At 49.6% G+C, this 17,218-nt stretch overlaps 5 protein-coding genes across 5 annotated transcripts; 3 read left to right on the top strand and 2 right to left on the bottom strand.

Moving 5' to 3' along the window:
- Positions 1-1,929: 1,929 nt before the first annotated feature.
- Positions 1,930-3,270, top strand: HO133_005199 (uncharacterized protein; the record flags this gene model as incomplete). Its single annotated transcript, XM_037296110.1, has 2 exons — positions 1,930-2,003; positions 2,058-3,270. The coding sequence occupies 2 exons, from the start codon at positions 1,930-1,932 to the stop codon at positions 3,268-3,270; spliced, it is 1,287 nt and encodes a 428-aa protein (XP_037148808.1).
- A 1,555-nt stretch (positions 3,271-4,825) lies between these two features.
- On the bottom strand, positions 4,826-11,977 carry HO133_005198 (uncharacterized protein; the record flags this gene model as incomplete). Its single annotated transcript, XM_037296109.1, has 11 exons — positions 4,826-6,376; positions 7,473-7,987; positions 8,040-8,190; positions 8,242-9,482; positions 9,530-10,067; positions 10,182-10,270; positions 10,326-10,711; positions 10,768-10,825; positions 10,883-11,087; positions 11,141-11,416; positions 11,927-11,977. The coding sequence occupies 11 exons, from the start codon at positions 11,975-11,977 to the stop codon at positions 4,826-4,828; spliced, it is 5,061 nt and encodes a 1,686-aa protein (XP_037148807.1).
- A 710-nt stretch (positions 11,978-12,687) lies between these two features.
- Positions 12,688-13,399, top strand: HO133_005197 (uncharacterized protein; the record flags this gene model as incomplete). Its single annotated transcript, XM_037296108.1, has 4 exons — positions 12,688-12,868; positions 12,922-13,020; positions 13,091-13,296; positions 13,337-13,399. The coding sequence occupies 4 exons, from the start codon at positions 12,688-12,690 to the stop codon at positions 13,397-13,399; spliced, it is 549 nt and encodes a 182-aa protein (XP_037148806.1).
- Positions 13,400-13,703: 304 nt separating this feature from the next.
- On the top strand, positions 13,704-14,952 carry HO133_005196 (uncharacterized protein; the record flags this gene model as incomplete). The annotated part of the gene is made up of 4 exons (XM_037296107.1): positions 13,704-13,785; positions 13,834-14,063; positions 14,086-14,676; positions 14,731-14,952. The coding sequence occupies 4 exons, from the start codon at positions 13,704-13,706 to the stop codon at positions 14,950-14,952; spliced, it is 1,125 nt and encodes a 374-aa protein (XP_037148805.1).
- A 462-nt stretch (positions 14,953-15,414) lies between these two features.
- On the bottom strand, positions 15,415-17,078 carry HO133_005195 (uncharacterized protein; the record flags this gene model as incomplete). Its single annotated transcript, XM_037296106.1, has 6 exons — positions 15,415-16,221; positions 16,273-16,373; positions 16,431-16,650; positions 16,700-16,818; positions 16,876-16,968; positions 17,027-17,078. 6 exons carry the CDS (start codon positions 17,076-17,078, stop codon positions 15,415-15,417), a joined length of 1,392 nt encoding a protein of 463 aa, XP_037148804.1.
- Positions 17,079-17,218: the final 140 nt, after the last annotated feature.

The following is a 17,218-nucleotide window of genomic DNA, read 5'->3' as shown; positions in this document are numbered from 1 at the left end:
AAACTAACGGTAGAGCGTCTTAGCTTGCTCCATTGGCTTCGTCTGGTTATCTTGCTGATAGCCTGATACACGGTCACGGTCTCTTCTCCGCTCACCCCCGCTACAATTTGAGCCCACGAACAGTGTCCCTATTACTGCCTTTGACTTGACATGTGGAATGGAGAAAATCCGAGACCAAATTCGGAAGCAGCTGACTACGTTCCTTCGCGGTTCGACGATCATTGGAGGTACTCTACGCATGGCTGCACCACTTTGCTTCGGGCTGCATTGGCTGGACGGCCGATCTTTAAAGTAGCGTTGCGGAGATTAGTCCTCGAGCAGCGCATTGTTCAGCGCGGCGCATTTCGATGAAAGATGGGAAATGGGAGATGGGAGATGGGATTGTGGGGCGATTGCGCTGTGACTCGATATTCTATGATGTATTTGAATTTGAGATTGAATTTGACCTTATTTAGCCAACGAAGCGGCATCAGAATTCAGAAGTGAGCAAGGCAGAGAAAAGAAGATTGACAAATCGGCGGTCGACCTCGTTTGAAGGCGTTGCAGAAAGCTTGCAAGCGAAGCCATGGTCCAAAGCCTAAGAAAGTGGGAACCCTTGGGAACCCTTTTACTCAGATCGCGCTAGTCTCGCTAATCTGGCAGTGAAAGTATGTCATCTCAGATGGACCAATCATCGTTCCATTCTTCTTCTCGGAAAGAAAAGAGCCCGGGTGTAGTCCTCCTTTTTCACCTTTTTAGCCTTCCTTGGTGGGGCAAGCTCCTCGAGATGCAGGTGTGTGCTCCGTGAAATGATCTCCCGATCATCCGATTCCCTACCCTTTCGGGTATAGGGGACTTTGTCAGAAGTTGTCGCGTATCGTGTCGCTGTTTACGATTACGATTATTACGATCGAAGTGAGGACAAGCCTTTGGACCCTACTTCACTTTTACTTTACTTTACTTCATTATTCACTCCTGCTTCTCCTTTCTTTGGCCTATTACCTCTTAGCTTCCCGACCGGAGCCGTAGCCGAGTACTTCCATCTCTCAATAAATTGGACTCTTATCAAACGGAGTCGCATCTCTCTCCCTCTTCCTCTCCCTCCGCCTCATTCCCTCTTCCTCCCTCCCTCAATTACGCTACTTGACCGATTTATTTGATAAAGTAATAAAATCCCCACATCCCACATCTCTCCTACTTCTTCTTCTTCCTCTTCTTCTTCTCCTTCTTTCTTCTTCCTCCATGGAATAAGGACTTAATTCTCTCCTCCCAAATCAAAGAAAAAACCCTCTTCTTCCTCCTTTACTCTTTTTCTTCCCGACTTTCATCAAATCACTCTTCCTCCCAACCGCTATATCATCGAATCTCCAAACTCCTCTTTACTCTACCATACTTTACATCTGATCATTGTCCTCTTTTTCAATTAGCCGACGATCACTCTTCCCATCCCTCACGAGTACGAAACGCCCGCCCTCGGCAGTTGGCGCAGGTCCAATCCGCAATTCCAGATCGATCCCCGCGGTCCGCTGCCCTGACCATCGCAGGGTCTCTATATCGATATTGCCCGCCCCTCCCACCTCACACCAAAAAAGATCTTCAATCCTCTTCTTTCCATCCCAACAGCAAATCCTCCAATTATTCTTCGACTCTCCTCAACTGCTGTCTCATCACTCGCCCGCGTCGACCCTTTGCCCTCTACTCTGTGCCCGTGCGACTCGATTGTCGCCAAAGCCCTGGACCATAAGGTTCAAGCCTCCGAAAGACGCGATATTATTCCAGACGCCTGGTCGCTGCCTGCAACACATAACCGCCGACAATCCTCTCTTTCCCCAGATTCTTCCTTCTCACCTTTCCTCTCCGACAGAGCCTGAGCTTCGGTTTCTACTTACAAGCTCTATTGTCGGATTCTGTTCTCTGCACAGGGCAAGGCGATCAACAAATCATATCAACATGCCTCCCCAGCGTACCATTCCGCCTGCAAAGGCTTTGAAGACTGAACGGACCCATGAGGAAAATCAAGAGCGGTATGGCATGCTCTCTCACCTCATCCTATGAACCATGTTCTTATTGAATTATAGTGCCTACATTGCCGCCTCCAGGAGAAGTGACCGCAGTCTTGAGGCTAGAGTCGAGTCGGCACGACGAGCCTCTGAGATTCACAAAAGACGCACCGGTCGTTCACTACGAGTCACCGAACAAGATGTGGTCAACGAGGAGATGTATGAAGAGGAAGATGATGACCTACCCATGCAGTACCGACGACTTACGGCCCACCTGCAAACTGGATCAGCCGACTTTAATCGACGCCTGTCGGCATATCTCACAAACCATGTCGCCATGAGGTCTGCTTTGGATCAGGCCATCACGAACTCATACGCCCAGCAATACCCCAACGCTCCACAATTCGCGCATAATCAGAACATATATCCTTCTCCATTCATGGCCCACAAGATGCCTCAGCAGCAATCACCATCATTCGGTCAGCCATATCCCACACCAGGAACACCTGGTTACCGACCTAGCCATCAAGCACGCTCAGCCTCCGGTTCCCATGGTACCCCTACCTATTCCCCGAACATGCCTGCACCGAGTCCGATCCAGGCTGTACCCCAGATGGATCGTCGTCGTACATCAGCATCATCCAAGTCATCGTCGCACTCGCCAACGGGGCAACCAGTGACACCACAGTCCATGCATGCAATGCCTGCGCTTCCCCAAACATCATCCACGTCCAACGTGAAACAAGAAGGTCAGACCTCACAGCAGATGAGGGCGCCCCAACAGCCTTCCCCAGTGCAACGACAGCACTCATTCGGTGCGATGAATGGATTTTCCAATATGAGCCCTTTCACTACATCGCTTCCGACCGAAGCTCAAATGCTCTTGGGACCGGCCTTGGATCCTAACGATTCATTTACATCCATGTTGATGGCTGGAAGCGAAGCCCTGCCACAGTCGTACAATTACAACACGACTCCATCTACCTTTCAGAAGCCGCGAAGCTTCAATCAGTCATATGATGGCATGAGCGCCACGCTCGCACCGAGTGCTCTGGACATGTCACCTCGCCATCAAATCTACGCTCAGCCATCTACGACAATATCTGCATCGCCAGCCTCGTCGCCAGCATTTCAACTTCCCTACGATGCTTCTCTCCATGACTTCTCAAAATGTCAGATTTATGCCGGTGGGAACAGCGCATCTGGCAGCGGCACAGTCACCCCTGCCGGTATCGATGGAGGCTGGGATGCTTTCATCAACGACACATCGTGGACTGAGAATACCACCTAAGCATCTCTCGGTCGCTTCCTTTCCTTGACATATGATACCCTCCATTGGTCTTAGCTACCGTCATTCGTACATAGCTCCGTGAGCGTGGCGTTACTTTCTCGCTTTGCAGATCATCTTGCGAAACGCTGCCAGGCCTCCCATCTGCTGAAAAGTCTGTGGCCGGTGAGGTCTGCTTCGTGTTTGCCGGCTTAATCAATCGATCATCGCTTCGACCCAAAGTCCTCTGCTACCTTTTCGGTGCAAGCGTGCGATACCTCTCCTACCACAATGTTCCGAAATGTTGATTAAACAAGAAAACCCGTCTCCACTTCCACACATTGTTGGGATGTCGTTGGTCGGTCAATCCACGACCGGGCCTAGCCCCAGATCTTGATGCACGTTTCGGCTACCTGAAGTTTGACATGCTGCATCGCATCATGTTTCGGCCATTTTTGTGATTGGTTCGAGGCAGGGAAGGTGATCTGGGAACCTCGCGCGAGCTTGGGTGGTCAGATCTTACGATAGCAATACAGATTAGCCTATCAAGCCATGCGAAAACCACATGCGCTGTCACAGTCCCATTTCGATCCTTCTGACGCCGCATCAATTGACATGATCTAATCCATGCAACTCCCATGCCTGAGCCCTACCCGTGTCATCAACATCATCCTTCAAGCCTCATGCCTGCTTTAAATTGAACATTTCGCGTAAGCTACCTCGCTACCACTAAGTATTTCTCCGTCTGAACAATCGCCGCGAACCTCACTGTAGCTCTTCCCAAAGCAGCCCGGATACCAATCCCTTCCCGCTCCTCCGTCTTTTCTGCTTTTCGATAGCGGAAACCTAGCTTACCGTCTCATTAGCCAGCCGTCATTCATTCGTACCGCCGAGTTTGAACAACATCCCAACGATGCGAACTTCATCGGAGGCTCCCGTGCCGCTTTCTCAACTCGGGGGAGTCGGGGACTACGGGTCGAAAAGAACGATGATGGCCATCTTACGCTGGGCTCGAGGATTCGTCCGGCCCACTCGATCGACCGATCGGGTCCTTCCCCCCATTGGTCGGTTGGGGGGGGGTGTCCCTTCCGGCCCCGGTGTCGCTCACGCTTTCAATCGCTGGTCAGAGTACCGATACTGCCGATAACTGGGATGAGCTCTACTTTACAGTCGTCCAACCCGGACTGCGAAGGCGGGTTTCCACGGGCTAGCTGGCGGGTTCGGGGGTCGAATGGGGAGATGTCGGCCAGCTACTTGGGATGGGAGGGAAACGCGAGAGCGAGGGGATGAGAGGATTGGCATGCTCGTGGCATCGAGGTTATATGCTCAAAAACACACTTCCCGTCACCGCTTCTGTCCGGTCTCCTTTGGTTCGAAACCTCGGGTCCGCGTCATGCCGGGCAGCTGCAACTTTCATGGAAGACGTCTGATCTGTTGCAGAAAGCCGTGCAATGGAGCTGGCCGGTCTCGAAATCACCTACATTGCCCTCGGGTCACGTGCGCGTCTCCAACTCCCATGCCATCGAGCCCGAGTCGTCAACGCTGCGTTGAACGCCGCCTCATCGCTGCCGGAAGCTCGTCACCTTCTCCTCCCGCCGTCCGCTCCTCCACTCGGCGCCTTGGCTCTGAAACTTCCTTCAAATCCTGGCCTTCCCTTGGGTTTCCCTTTCCCTTTCTTCGCACCCGGTTTTCCACCTTTCTTCCCCTTCTCTTCTTTCCGCTTCTGCAAATTGGCCTCTCGCTTCTTCTGCTTCATGTCCTGGCTTTTCTTCACGCCATCGAGCCGTTCATTCCACTCTTTTGAGCTCCTTTTCTTTTGCTTTTCCTTGCGCTTCAGCGTTTTCTTGAGCAGAGAGGTATCATCGCGTATACGTTCACCGTGCGCTCGCTTACGAGCGTTGAGCCACGTGTCTTTCTCCGCCAGGTCGGCCCTTTGGCTCTCATCGAGGCCGTTGAGGCGGGATTGCTTCTTCTGGGCCGCTAGAAGTGCGGTCCGGGGATCTGATGGGCCTTTTGGCTTGGTCTTTGACTCAATGATGGCATTCAGATTGGCGGAGGCATGTTGGCCGTCGGCGAAATCGACACGGCTGAAGGCGAAGTTGCTGGTAGGTGATGAGGGTGCGTTAAGAGGTGAATCTGGGGAGAGCAGAGGCGACCCTGAAAGGAGTGGAGAGCCGCGAGCTAGGGTCTCGTTGCGTTTCCGCCGCTCTTCTTCTCTGGCTTTTTGGCGCAACTCCTTCTTGTGGGCTCTCCGTTGCTCTTCTTTTTGGCGGCGAGCTTCCATTAGTTCTTGTCGATTGCGAGCGGGTGCACCGTTGAGACCGTCGGCGTTGCGGGCTCGTTTCATGGCTTCGATGCGGGCTGCGAAGCGAGCCTTGATATCTTCAGGGGTGGGTTTTGGTTCCTGTGGTTCTTCTTGTGGTTCTTCATGTAACGGCTTTGCGGGTTGAGGGTCTTCTCTTGCGGTGGGAAGTGCGATTGATGAGATGGAGGAGGAGCCCGAATGGTTTGCTGAAGCGTCGAAGGCAGGAGAGTGGCTTGTCGACGGTGTAGCTGTAGATGAAAGATCGATCTGTGGTTCGTCTGTGATGTTTTCCATCTCAATCCGATCAATCACCGCATTCTGAACGGCCTCGTAATCCTCATCGCTAAAGTCTGCACCGGCTGCAGCATCTTTAGAGTCTTCCTCAAGCGCAGCCTCTTGTGCCTTTCTCTCCTTCTTCGCTTTCGCCTTTGCAGCCTTTCCATTCTCTTTAGCCTTCTTCTGTTCTCTCTTCTGCCTCTTCTTCTCTGCCGTAGCTTTTCTCAGGGTCTCGGGATCTGGTTCATACTCATCCACTGCAGTGTCATTGACCGGCTTCCGTTCGGCGCGATCACTGGCTGTTTCCTTCTCCTCCCTCTTCTGCTTCTTCGTCTGATTACCTTTCTTGACTGAACTGGGTATCGGCTTCTCGACCTCCATATCATCCACTTCTGAAACCTCGCCCTCCTCTTCTCGCTTCCTTTTCCGAGCATTTGTGGCTTGCTCATCTAACACATCTTTTGCACTCTTTGCGTTGTCCGGATCAAGCTTTGCACGCTTAGCAGCTCGTGCCTCTTCTTTTGTTTGCTTTTTCCTCTGCCATTGGTCCTAGAGTTGGAGTATACGATCAGCTCGGAGCCCGTCAAAGACTCAAGTCGACAAAGCCTGAAGGTGCGGAGCATACACTGGTGTCTTCTCCGTAATAGTACTTGGCAGGAATCAAAGAGAGGAGGCCATCAAATGATCTAGCATGGCTCTTGAGTCTTTCCTGTCGATTTCGGTGAGTGTTAATCTAAACACCAGGATATTGTGGGGTTGAGCGTGCACAAACCTCCAGGCTATCAGATCTAGAATCTTGTGCCATTGTACTTGCTGAAATATTTTGAGAGATCAACTAGAAACATGAGTATTATCACATGCCAGGCCGCTTGTTGGAGAGGACACTGAAAAGCCAGAGAAATCTTTGATGTAGATGGCGGTGAACTCCAAAATTGTTCCAGTGGGTGAAATCTTGGCATTCTTTGGAGCTAGCTATATTGTCTTTAGTGTATCTGATGTCCATCTACATGAAGTATACCGTCTCTCTCTTCGATGCTCTGCCCTTGACTATACAGTCATTCCAGCATAAGTGTGCTGAACAGATCAATTTCTACAATTGGCATCGGGGACAATTATCGAATTGGTACAGAAATCAACGATTTGTATTGGTATCATTACGCACAACCACTCGTGCTATCTGACTCCCTGGAGTCCACTGGTCCAAGGCTCCGGTGCTATGCTGGGTAATAATGCTGACTTGCATAAAAAAGTCAGACCGACTGAGGTCTGGAAAGGCTGAAACGCTGATATTAATTCTTTACAGAGAAATGGACTAACACCAGTGCCAAACCCCGCTCTGCACTGCTGTTTGGTTTTCTTAGATCACAGATCGCTTCTTCGTGAAGATTTCTTGTAGAAGCGCCGTGGTAAAATGTACCGGATCCATGTGTCTCCGCAACCAATCGAAAAAGTTGCTGTACGTTGGTGATGTCGACATATGTTTGCCCACGTAGAGAAATTATCGAATGGACACCACAACGCCCGAGAATGCGGACTGGGATTGGAGAACACCAGTGGACCGGTGGTAGACTATGATAGTCTGCACTCGATAAGCGTTGGGTCCTTGATCCTTTAGGACATGGATCCTTTACCAATTCGAATACACCTGAGCTTCCTTCTGATTCCAGGGACTGCTATCTACCCAGCCTTCACCACGAGTCCAGCCTTGACTATTGTAGGATTCTACTGTGCCATAGTCCATAGATGAATTGACCGGCCTGTAGGTGTTGCCATCTGTTTGGCTTTCTTGAGCTTGACTATAGTCTTCCATCACAGTATCCTGCTGCTCCTCTGCCGGCGGCTCGACGACGTCTCGGCATACAGAATCGACTAAGTCTTCTTTCGATTCGTCCTTGACGTAGACTAAGAAGTATGGCGTAGCAGGTCGATCCCCAGGTTCTTGCTCGAAGATCTCCTTGGTGTCTTTGATCTCCGTTACATAACCATCGTTGTAATTTCGCCACAATTGCCTTGTGAAATCGTAGATGTATATCCAATAATGACCAGAGTTATGGAAACCCCTGTGGATGAAAACTGATTGCAATCGATATGGGAGCTTTTGAAGATCGTTGAATTGGCTGGCAATGTGGGACTTCAGGTCCCTGATCTGCAAGTCAAGGGCTAGGAGTACGGGTCAGCATTTGAACTTCGCTATCCCATGTTGTAAACTTACACTCTAGTTCCACTTTGGCCTCTGTTGCAGCGTTGTCAAGCACTTGCAGTAAACCGGGCGGAACCTCGATGGGATCTTTGTCGTCCAAGTCGGGAATTTGGCGCAAGAATTCACTTGTGGCTTCTAGAATTTCTGGCATGTCCATCCCCATCTATGGTCACATTTTAGTCATGAACTAATCTGAGATGCAAGGCTCACTTACATCTGAAGTGGCAAGCTCGACCCTCCTCGATTCCAATTTAGTGAGCTGCTTCTTCCATTCCCAGCATTCTCGACGTCTCTGCATTAAATCTGCATCAGAGGAATCCATGTACCTATCCATGTAGATGGTCTCTTTCAATTCCAGATGATGATTCGACTTGAACACGGACTTCTTCACCATGTCGAATTGGACCCGTTGAACGTGTACTTGCAGGATAGGCGGGAGTTGACTGATTGATGTGTACTGTGGTTCGATGTCTCCACGTACTTCAACCTCCTGGACATCGTAGGCGCCGTCTAAAGCTGCGTAGATATCACGGGAACCGGTAGCTACATCGACCTTGATGTCGGACATATATTCTTCCTTGGTCCTGATTCTCCCTTGTCTGTTAGTCGTGTAAGATTTCTGTTTCCCAAAGAATAGGCGTTTGACTTGGTCAATCTGTTCCCCAGATTCGTCAACGGATTCGGCCTTGATAGCACATTGTAATTGAAACAGTACGTTTGTAATGACTTCAGTGACGTCCTGTTGAGCGCCATACTCGGCCTCTTGGACAGCATTCGTTTCTATTGGCTTTGGCCTTGGCGGGACTGGCGGAGGTCTGTTCGGCGGCGCTGCAGGAATCGATTTTTTTTCATCTCCAGAATCACCTTGTCCAGTCTCGGATGACTTTGAGTTTCCGTTATTGAAATCTTGGGGCTCACTCTCCATCCCATTCGAAAGATTTAAGGAGCCTTGCTGCTCATTCACACGGGACGGGGAAGACTCGCCAAGCGGTCTCAAGTATGTCTCTGGCGAGGTCTCTCTGACTGATTCTTTGGTGGGCGGCATGTTCTCCTTATCCTCGAAGAACTTCTGTTGTACGCCTTTCTCACCATCATCATCTAAGATCATAACATCATCTTCTGTCGCAGACGGACCATCAACCAAAGTTATATCGCTCGCGTCATCGCCGCTGGGATCGTTGTTGACGGCATTCGAGTCTTTAGCTTCGAGTGGCGCCTCATCAGACATCTCTGTGTCTTTCTGAGATAGACTTGGAGGACCCAGGGGACCAAATACAGGACTGCCATTGATCTGCCCCAGTGAAGGACGGGTAGGACTGAGCATCGACTGACGACGTATGTGTTCCTCCTTGGAAGAACTTACAAGAGTGAGGCGGGCAAGTTCTGGTTCTGGCGTTACTGAAGCTTTGGAAGAAGCGATCATATCTTCGAAAAGTTTCTTCAGTTGATCGACGACTGTGCAAGTCAATGGCCGTTCATTCAAAGTCAACGATATTACTCACATTGCTGCGCACGATCGACTTCTTTTTTCGACACATTCCTAGATCCTACTCGTTTTGATTTGAGACTCTCTCCATCTGTCGGCATCTTGAACTCCTTAATCTTCAAGACAAGGTCTCTTAGCGGCTTGATGGTGAAGTAAAATTGTAACAAGCTGTTGAGGTAGCATGTATTGCCAATATTCTCTAGTCCTACTGGCCATTCGGATATAGGATGCTCCGATGAGTTCATGTCAAGATTCAGGAAGCCCTTGAGGCGTCGAGAATTCTTCGCTTTTGCAATTGCCGCGAGAGCATTCTTCAGGTCGCCAACCTGAGATGGGCTGTCTGCGATCAAGGACTCGTATTGAGCAAGAATAATTTCGTCGTCAAGTGTTCGGTCACTGATGTCCAGGCGAACATATGCCTGACCCACATCCATCTCCACCTCGCCCAGTGCACCGGTCTCAAGCCAATGCTTGAGAGCGTTACTCTTGCGGTGATCGGCAATCAGGGCGACGGCGTGGCGTGCTATAGATTCCTCTGACGATGGTTGATCGATCTAGGTAGGGAAGAAGGATACGATCAGCAAATGCATTGACGTCAATTTCAGTATTGAATCGAGGCGAAGGTGAGTTTGAATCATATGTTAGGGGACAAAGTCAACCGGGTTTACCTTGACAGTATACATCGAGACAATAAAGTCATCGGTAAAATCGGCGGACGCTTCGAGGTAGAGAAGCGCTTGTTCATAATTCGTGACAGCTATGATTCACTCAGTAACTCATTGGCCAGACATTTCATTGGAGATTTAGCGTACCTTGGGAGGCTACAAATTCGATCTTTTCACTTCTGCGGCTTTGGCCAATTATCTTTAAAGCCCTTCGCATCTCTGTCTCTTGTTTAGGGGCATCAGAAACTCTTGACTGGAACGTGCCAATGATAGTGTCGTCCTCGTAGTCAGACCGAGAATCGAGACCAAGCTCCTTGAAGGCGGCCCTGACGTCCTTCAAGCTAATTCGGTTCTCGGAAGCCTCTATCGCAACTTTAGTGTGAAGGGTTTCGCTGTGACGCCCCCTTGCTATTCCCTGGAGACACTCCAAGTAATATGGAGTGTTATAAGGATCCATTTCTAGTTGTCGCTCATAAGAGAATTCTATGAGCTCGTCATGGAAGTCGGCGGTAGCACCTAATCCGGCGTGCCATCTTGGAAATCATAAGCCTGCGAGTGTACGGACTTTGGTTGTCAGACCTGGACTTACGGGTGCTCTTCCTTGGCCTCGGTCAGATCAACGGTCCGAGAGCGTGTGCTTTGCCGGACTAAAATAAGTGAGCTTTGGTCAATTACGAAAATTCAATAGAGAAGGCTTCACTTACAGTCCAGACAACCTAGTACGGCACTTAAATCTTTCTTCGCCCATTCGGGGATGTACTGATAGTTCATAGTAATCCTCTCATCGTCCGGTCTCTCGAAGATAAGGACATACAGTTCCCTAAGTAGATCATCCAAGCGAACGTTGAGTGAATTTGACAAATAGTCTGGCGAAGGGACTTCAGGCTCTGGTGGTAGCCAATCCTCTCCCTACAGTCACCAAATCAACTCCGTCAATTTCATATACACCATATAAACATTACCTCACGTGTGAATCCAATATACTCAAGCAAATCAGCACAAGACTCTCCTAAGCTCAATAGGAACTGTTTGTTGTGCCCTGGAATTTTCCTGCTCTTTTCTGGAGTTTGAACAGCGTTCCAGATATAAACCCGCAGATTGCTGAGGACGTTTATTGGCAGTGGAACAGCATGACCCTCAAACCGTTTCGGGTCCTCTGCCATTGCTTTCTCGGCTCGAGTCTTGATCATAAATTTGTCGGTAAGCTGTTTCACCCAATCCGGGACAAGTCTGGGTGGCTTGAACCAAATAACTAGTTTTGCAGAACATTCGGCCGCAGAACATTGGAAATGTTGCTCATCGACCCATGGGAACCCGGTATCTGGATCTGGAGCAAGGAAGCCATGCTGTCGAGGCTTCGATAAATCTGGTCGGTGTATGAAATGATGCAACGGCCTAGAGCTAGTCGGGCACGGTGAAGAAAAAGCGCTTCCTTCCTGAAAATCTATTAAGAGATCCAAATGAGACCGACATACTGAGCAATATAGCGCGATTTTCCACACGGTCGACGAATCCGGCTTATAGCCATCGCCAGGGAGGTTGCTCTGATTTTTTTTCAGTGACCACTTATGCTTGCAGCTCTTCCCCGGAGGAAGCAGAGGGAGGTCCTTTGGCTCCTCCTCGTCAAAGTACGGAAGACTGGTGAGGATATTGTAGGCTGTCGGTGTCATATATCTAGGGTCATAATCGTAGAGATCGCTGAGGAGCCGTGGCGCGGTCTTGCCTGAAGAAGAGGATGATCAGTATACCACTCTCTCAGTGCTTTCGTGGTACTCGCCTCCTCTAAGAAGGATCCTCATGATGGCGTGTGTAAGGTCTTTGGGCAGGCTAGCATCCTCGATGACGGATGTTGGCTTTCCGCAATGGGGCAAGGCCGCAGTTGTATGACAAAGTGGTGTTAGAAACTGCCCTAAAGCAGACTTCCTTTTCTCATCTATTCCATCTAGACATTATGTGTTTCATTCAAGCTGGAGCGGCTAAGGAGTTCCTCGCCGTCTTGTCCTTTCCTGGTCTCGGGCGCCAATAGTGAGACCTTCGTTCTCCACAAACAGAGGCAAGATAACGAAGGCTCCAATGCTGGCCGGGTAGCCGGAGGAGATGGCGCCCGCAAAAAGCGCTGCGAAGCTCTGTGGATTCTGTCCGGAAGATCTGATGCCGGGGGTTTGAGAATGGGGTACCGTATATGATCGTTGTTTTGTAGAGTACAGGCGGTTAAAACAAAGAGGATATACGTGGCTAAAAACAGGCAACAGTAGCCGGCTTGCAAGAAAGGAATGGGAACTTGAATTTGAAGATAGTTTTCAATCATCAACAGCTGCTAGCTGCCAGGCCGAACATGCATCGGAACCGGAATTTGATTTCGCCGAGGCTTGGCAAGCGCTTTTTGGGGACTCCTAGAGCTTACCTTCTTAGCTCATACCAATACTGTACTTCCTCCACATCAGGGTTCCTTATGACAGCATCAACGTAAGCTGCATGCGCAAGGGAAGCCCTTCTGCTTCACTGCACCATGGCTTCTGAGGATGAGGCAGCGTACATGCCGAAAGACGCCGTCGGTCTTGCAATTGAAGCAACATTGATCACTGGGGCAGCTGGACTTGCAGTCGCTGCGATTCAAAATACTCTTACAAAGCAAAATGTATCAGGCTGGGGAGTTCTTACGCGGGGTGGGGGAATAATTGCAATCTTTGGTAGGCTATTATTGGTGTTACTCCTATATTCATAGCACTAATATAAGATATAGCTGCATCGGGAGGAACCTATGGATTCGCAAAAGCCGCGGCTGCGAACCTTCGGGAGAAAGATGACAGCTGGAACCCTGCTATTGGTGGCTTTCTGTCAGGTAGTGTCTTAGGACTAAGATGTTAGGCGGCCCTTTTTGTCAATGGATAAACGTCCTGATCAAGTCACAGTCCGAACATTTCCCGCTGTCTTGGGTTTCGGTGCTAGTCTGGCAATCGTGCAAGGTGCTTTTGACTATACTGGTGGAAAGTTTTCAGGCTACGACAAGGATCCAAACGTCGACGAGTATGAGCGAAAGGAGGCATTAAAGAAGAACAGGAGGAGACCCATACAAGAAACGCTAGAAGAATTGGGCGAGGGCAGAGGTGAGGCACCTGTTCAATTCCCACGGGGGTCAGTGTTACTAATGATCGTAGGCGTATATGGTCCCGGCTACCGAGAAAGACGAGCCGAGAGAATTAAGCAGAATTACGGTTTAGATGTACCTCGAACTTGACTGATGCAGTATCAGGCGCCATTCGATTTGCTAGAGTTGTACATAGAAAATCATGGTTTTTCATCGGCTGTTTTAGGCCGGGTTACTCTGCACGTAAAAGTCTTTCAAATCATGAAAGTCTATGGTATGATTGATACTTAGTACGTAGAGCCTGCCTTTCGATAGCAGAGACAGTAGTAGATGAGGAAAAGCAAACCCGCTGATAACGTGAAAATCCAAAAGTTTCTGCAATCACACCGCAATAAAGTCTTCCCAGTAGACTCATTCGGTTTCGGCATATAAAAATCATGTCAATCAAGGCTGGAAAAGGATCATCGGATTCAAATGTCAAAGAGCACTTCCGCCGCCGATTCAAGCAAGAGGAAACCTGTAAGTATCAGTCGCATCTTCAAGAACGTCTTTGACATTCAAATCTAGCGCTCCAAGAGCAGATGAACCGCTTGAAGGAAACCGCCCTACAGCCAGTCGAGCGAGTGAACATAACGGATCAATGTCTAGCCAGCATATCCCAGCTTTCCAATGAGGTCAAGGATGCCTCAGCTTATCTCCCAGCCTACGACCAACGCACTTATTCTACGGTCTTTACAGTGTTTCTCTATCAAGCCTCGAGCGATGCTAATAGAGCGGGCAGCTTAACAGGCGGTCAGGTCTCTTGATGAAGAATTACAGGGAATACGCAATGCTTCTGCTCCGAAGCGCAGGTTTGCATTTAAGAAAAACGTTGCGCAGAAAAATTCCGCCAACTCTAGCAATGAACCTTCGGAAGACTTCTCAGGCCAAAGCCGGGCAGCTACTGGCGACAGTGCTAAGATAGCTTTCTTGAACGAGCCTGATTACGATAGTAGCGACCAGAAAGGAAACCAGGACAGTCTCGATGCTGGGCCCGTTTCAGGCGCTGCAGGTGCTATCACGATCACATCACTTTCATTCACTCATCACAGACTCGACTCTGCCTCTTCAGAACCGGGCTCATCGATATCAATCACAAAACTTGACCACAGCGCCGTCGACCTCTCCGACTCATTATCAAGACCCTTTGCAACGCTAGCCATCAATTCTGTGACCGAAAGTCTCATAATCTGCGGCAGAACCAGTGGCGCCGCGCATATCACAGGCGTCGAGAACAGCACTCTGATCGTTTGGAGTCGTCAAATGCGTATGCATGAGTGCAAGAACTGTCTTGTGTATTTGCGTTGCGGCAGTAGACCGATCATCGAAGACTGCAAGGGTATACGGTTCACGCCGTTTCAGCCCGTCTATGTAAGTATTCCCTTCGTTAAACTTTAGCTGTTCTCGTTCATGATTTGACGTTAGAATACCACTGAATCATCACGGCCAAAGTCTCCAAATATGTGGGATCAAGTCGATGATTTTAAGTGGCTGAGAGCGGAGCATAGTCCGAATTGGAGTACGTTGCAGCCAGGTGATGAAGGTACAATAGGGAGCGGGCCATGGGAGGCCATCAAATCGTTCATTTCCACTGGGTGTACCCTCCCGGAGCTTGATGACTTGCTCAGAGCTGCGAAGGTGATATGAGAAGGAGTTTTCGACCGTTGACTGGGTATGATTGGCAGCTGCTAACCCTTATGGTTCATTCGAACGCCGAAGGCGCTGGGTTAGCAGCCATCATCAGAAGTGATCCAACCGTCTGGAACCAAGTATGCCCTGCAGACCTCCAGTGAAAAGAGCCCGCGTTGTCAGAAAAGAGCAATTTGTTTCCCAGATACATATCCCGCTATGCCTGCTCACACTAAAGACTTCCAAGAAATATGGTACGACTCCTTTTTTATTCCTGGATTCCCACTCGTCCTAGAATTGGGTTGGGAGCCATATGTACAAGCAGCAAGTCAGGAAAATAGACATATGAATAGTGAACATGTGTACAAGAAGCCCGAAAGGCTAGGAACCTTGGACTCGCAAGCTGATAAGCTGATGGTTGTTTCCAAAGCAAATTCCCTTTGGCTTTTTAGCATTGCAGCCTACCCTCCATAGAAAGCATTACGCCTCTCCCTCAACCTCGAACGGGCTCTTCTCCACACCCATTGCCCTCCCGATCCCATCATTACCAGCCGTTACCGCACCATTATTGATCGTTCCTGAACTGTCCACAATATTCCCAGTGTTTTCATTCGCCCTGTCATCGTCCGTTCGACTAGGAGTCTTCACCCCCGGTTTCTCCCTCTGAGTAGTCACCTCCACAACGCTGAGACTGCTCTTCATCGCGCTCGGCAGATCGACACTCAGCAATCGCTGCTTCATCCAAGTCGGAATCGAGCCAGACGCTTCCTCATCCTTCAACCATCCTACTCTGCCACAACGTTCCACAAGTCTCTTTGTCGTCTCGTCTACAGCCCCGAAATGTTGATTATCGTCCTCTGCCATCATAGCTAATAGTCTGACCAGCTCATTTCGCTTGTAATGCGGTGGATGCTTCAGCTGTGTGTGGGCGAGGAGGGGGTATAAGACGCGGAGGTAGGTGTGGCGTAGAGCGGTAGAGGAAGGAGGAAGGTCGAGCAAATTCCGCAGTATGATGTCGAGGAGGACGTGGAGGTCGTTGGTGTAAAAGTACTCGTACGTAGGCGGTGTGGTGAAGAGGAGATAGAGAAGTTTGAGAATGAGCAGCTGGAGGGAAGTTTCGCTCTCTCGGTTCAGGAGGAGGATGATATTCTCACCGAAGGTCTTGTAAGCGGACCCCTGAGCGGAAAGGATCTTCATGACTTTGTTTGTCAGAGGTGTACTTGGCGAGGTGGTTTGATTTGGGCTTGGGTCGTGAGCCGAGCACATGTATTGCTCGTTCAATATAAGCTGAACATATCAGCAAGACGGTCGCTTCTGTCCTCAACAGGACCCACATACCACGACTCGTATGACTGGATAGTGATAGGGATCGTTCACATCGTCGGATAAGCCCTCGATGATCTGGAACATGTACGCAACGAATTCGTCTTCGATTAGTACTATCGCTTCTCGTCAGAATTCTCAAGCCCGTGAGGAAAGCCGAGGACAACGCTGACTTAAGTCTTCTATTCGCAATCGCTGTATTCGTGACATTTCGTAAAGCACTTCAAGCAGCATTCTATGCAAGCCCGCATCATCGTCTCTTCCCTCCTGTATTAATTCAAGCAGCCTTGGGAACCCACCCTCCTCTTTCATCATCTCGAACGTGATATCGTTTTGCTGGCCATCGAAGAGAAGAAATGCTATGATTAGGTGTAACGTGTCTGGGGAATCTTCCTGTTGCACATGAGCAGCTGATTGTGGATTAAGAGTGAGCGCGCCATACCTGCAGCAGGCTGTAGACAATCTGTCTGCGGACATAGTCTTTATTCTCGATGAAGAGAGAGGACTCGAGGAGTCTGTATGAGCAGCGGGCGATGTCATATTCGGTTTGTACGTATTCTCCTGTGCCGATACTCAGTCTTTCGCCCATTTTCTCTGTGGACAGTGGACAGCGCAGACCCTTGTAATTGGTGACAAAGGTCAAGTATGACCGTAGAGCATTGTCTATGAGCTCGTGTGACTGGCATTGTGCGGAGACTATCTCTTCAAGTTCTGAAAAGCAGGGTCAATGCGTGCGTCAGTGGAATGGTGGAGGCGCTGGCTTACACACCATCCCAGAACTGCTGCTCATTGTCTAAGGTGTAAGACACCTCAAACTCCATTGCTCAAGTGACGACTGTCATGATCAGAGGCTGAAAGAGCAATTGTCGTTCAGTCTCCGTGACTCAGGAAGATTACTTAGTGTCATGGTTCACAAGCGCGGCAGGCGAATGGTCACGACGAACTAAGTAACGTGGATGAA

The sequence above is a fragment of the Letharia lupina genome (assembly GCF_014066315.1).
Source record: "Letharia lupina isolate WasteWater1 chromosome Unknown contig_20, whole genome shotgun sequence".
Lineage (NCBI taxonomy): Eukaryota > Fungi > Ascomycota > Lecanoromycetes > Lecanorales > Parmeliaceae > Letharia > Letharia lupina.
The sequence above is the reverse complement of the archived record's forward strand: the minus strand, read 5'-3'. Positions and strand labels throughout refer to the sequence as shown.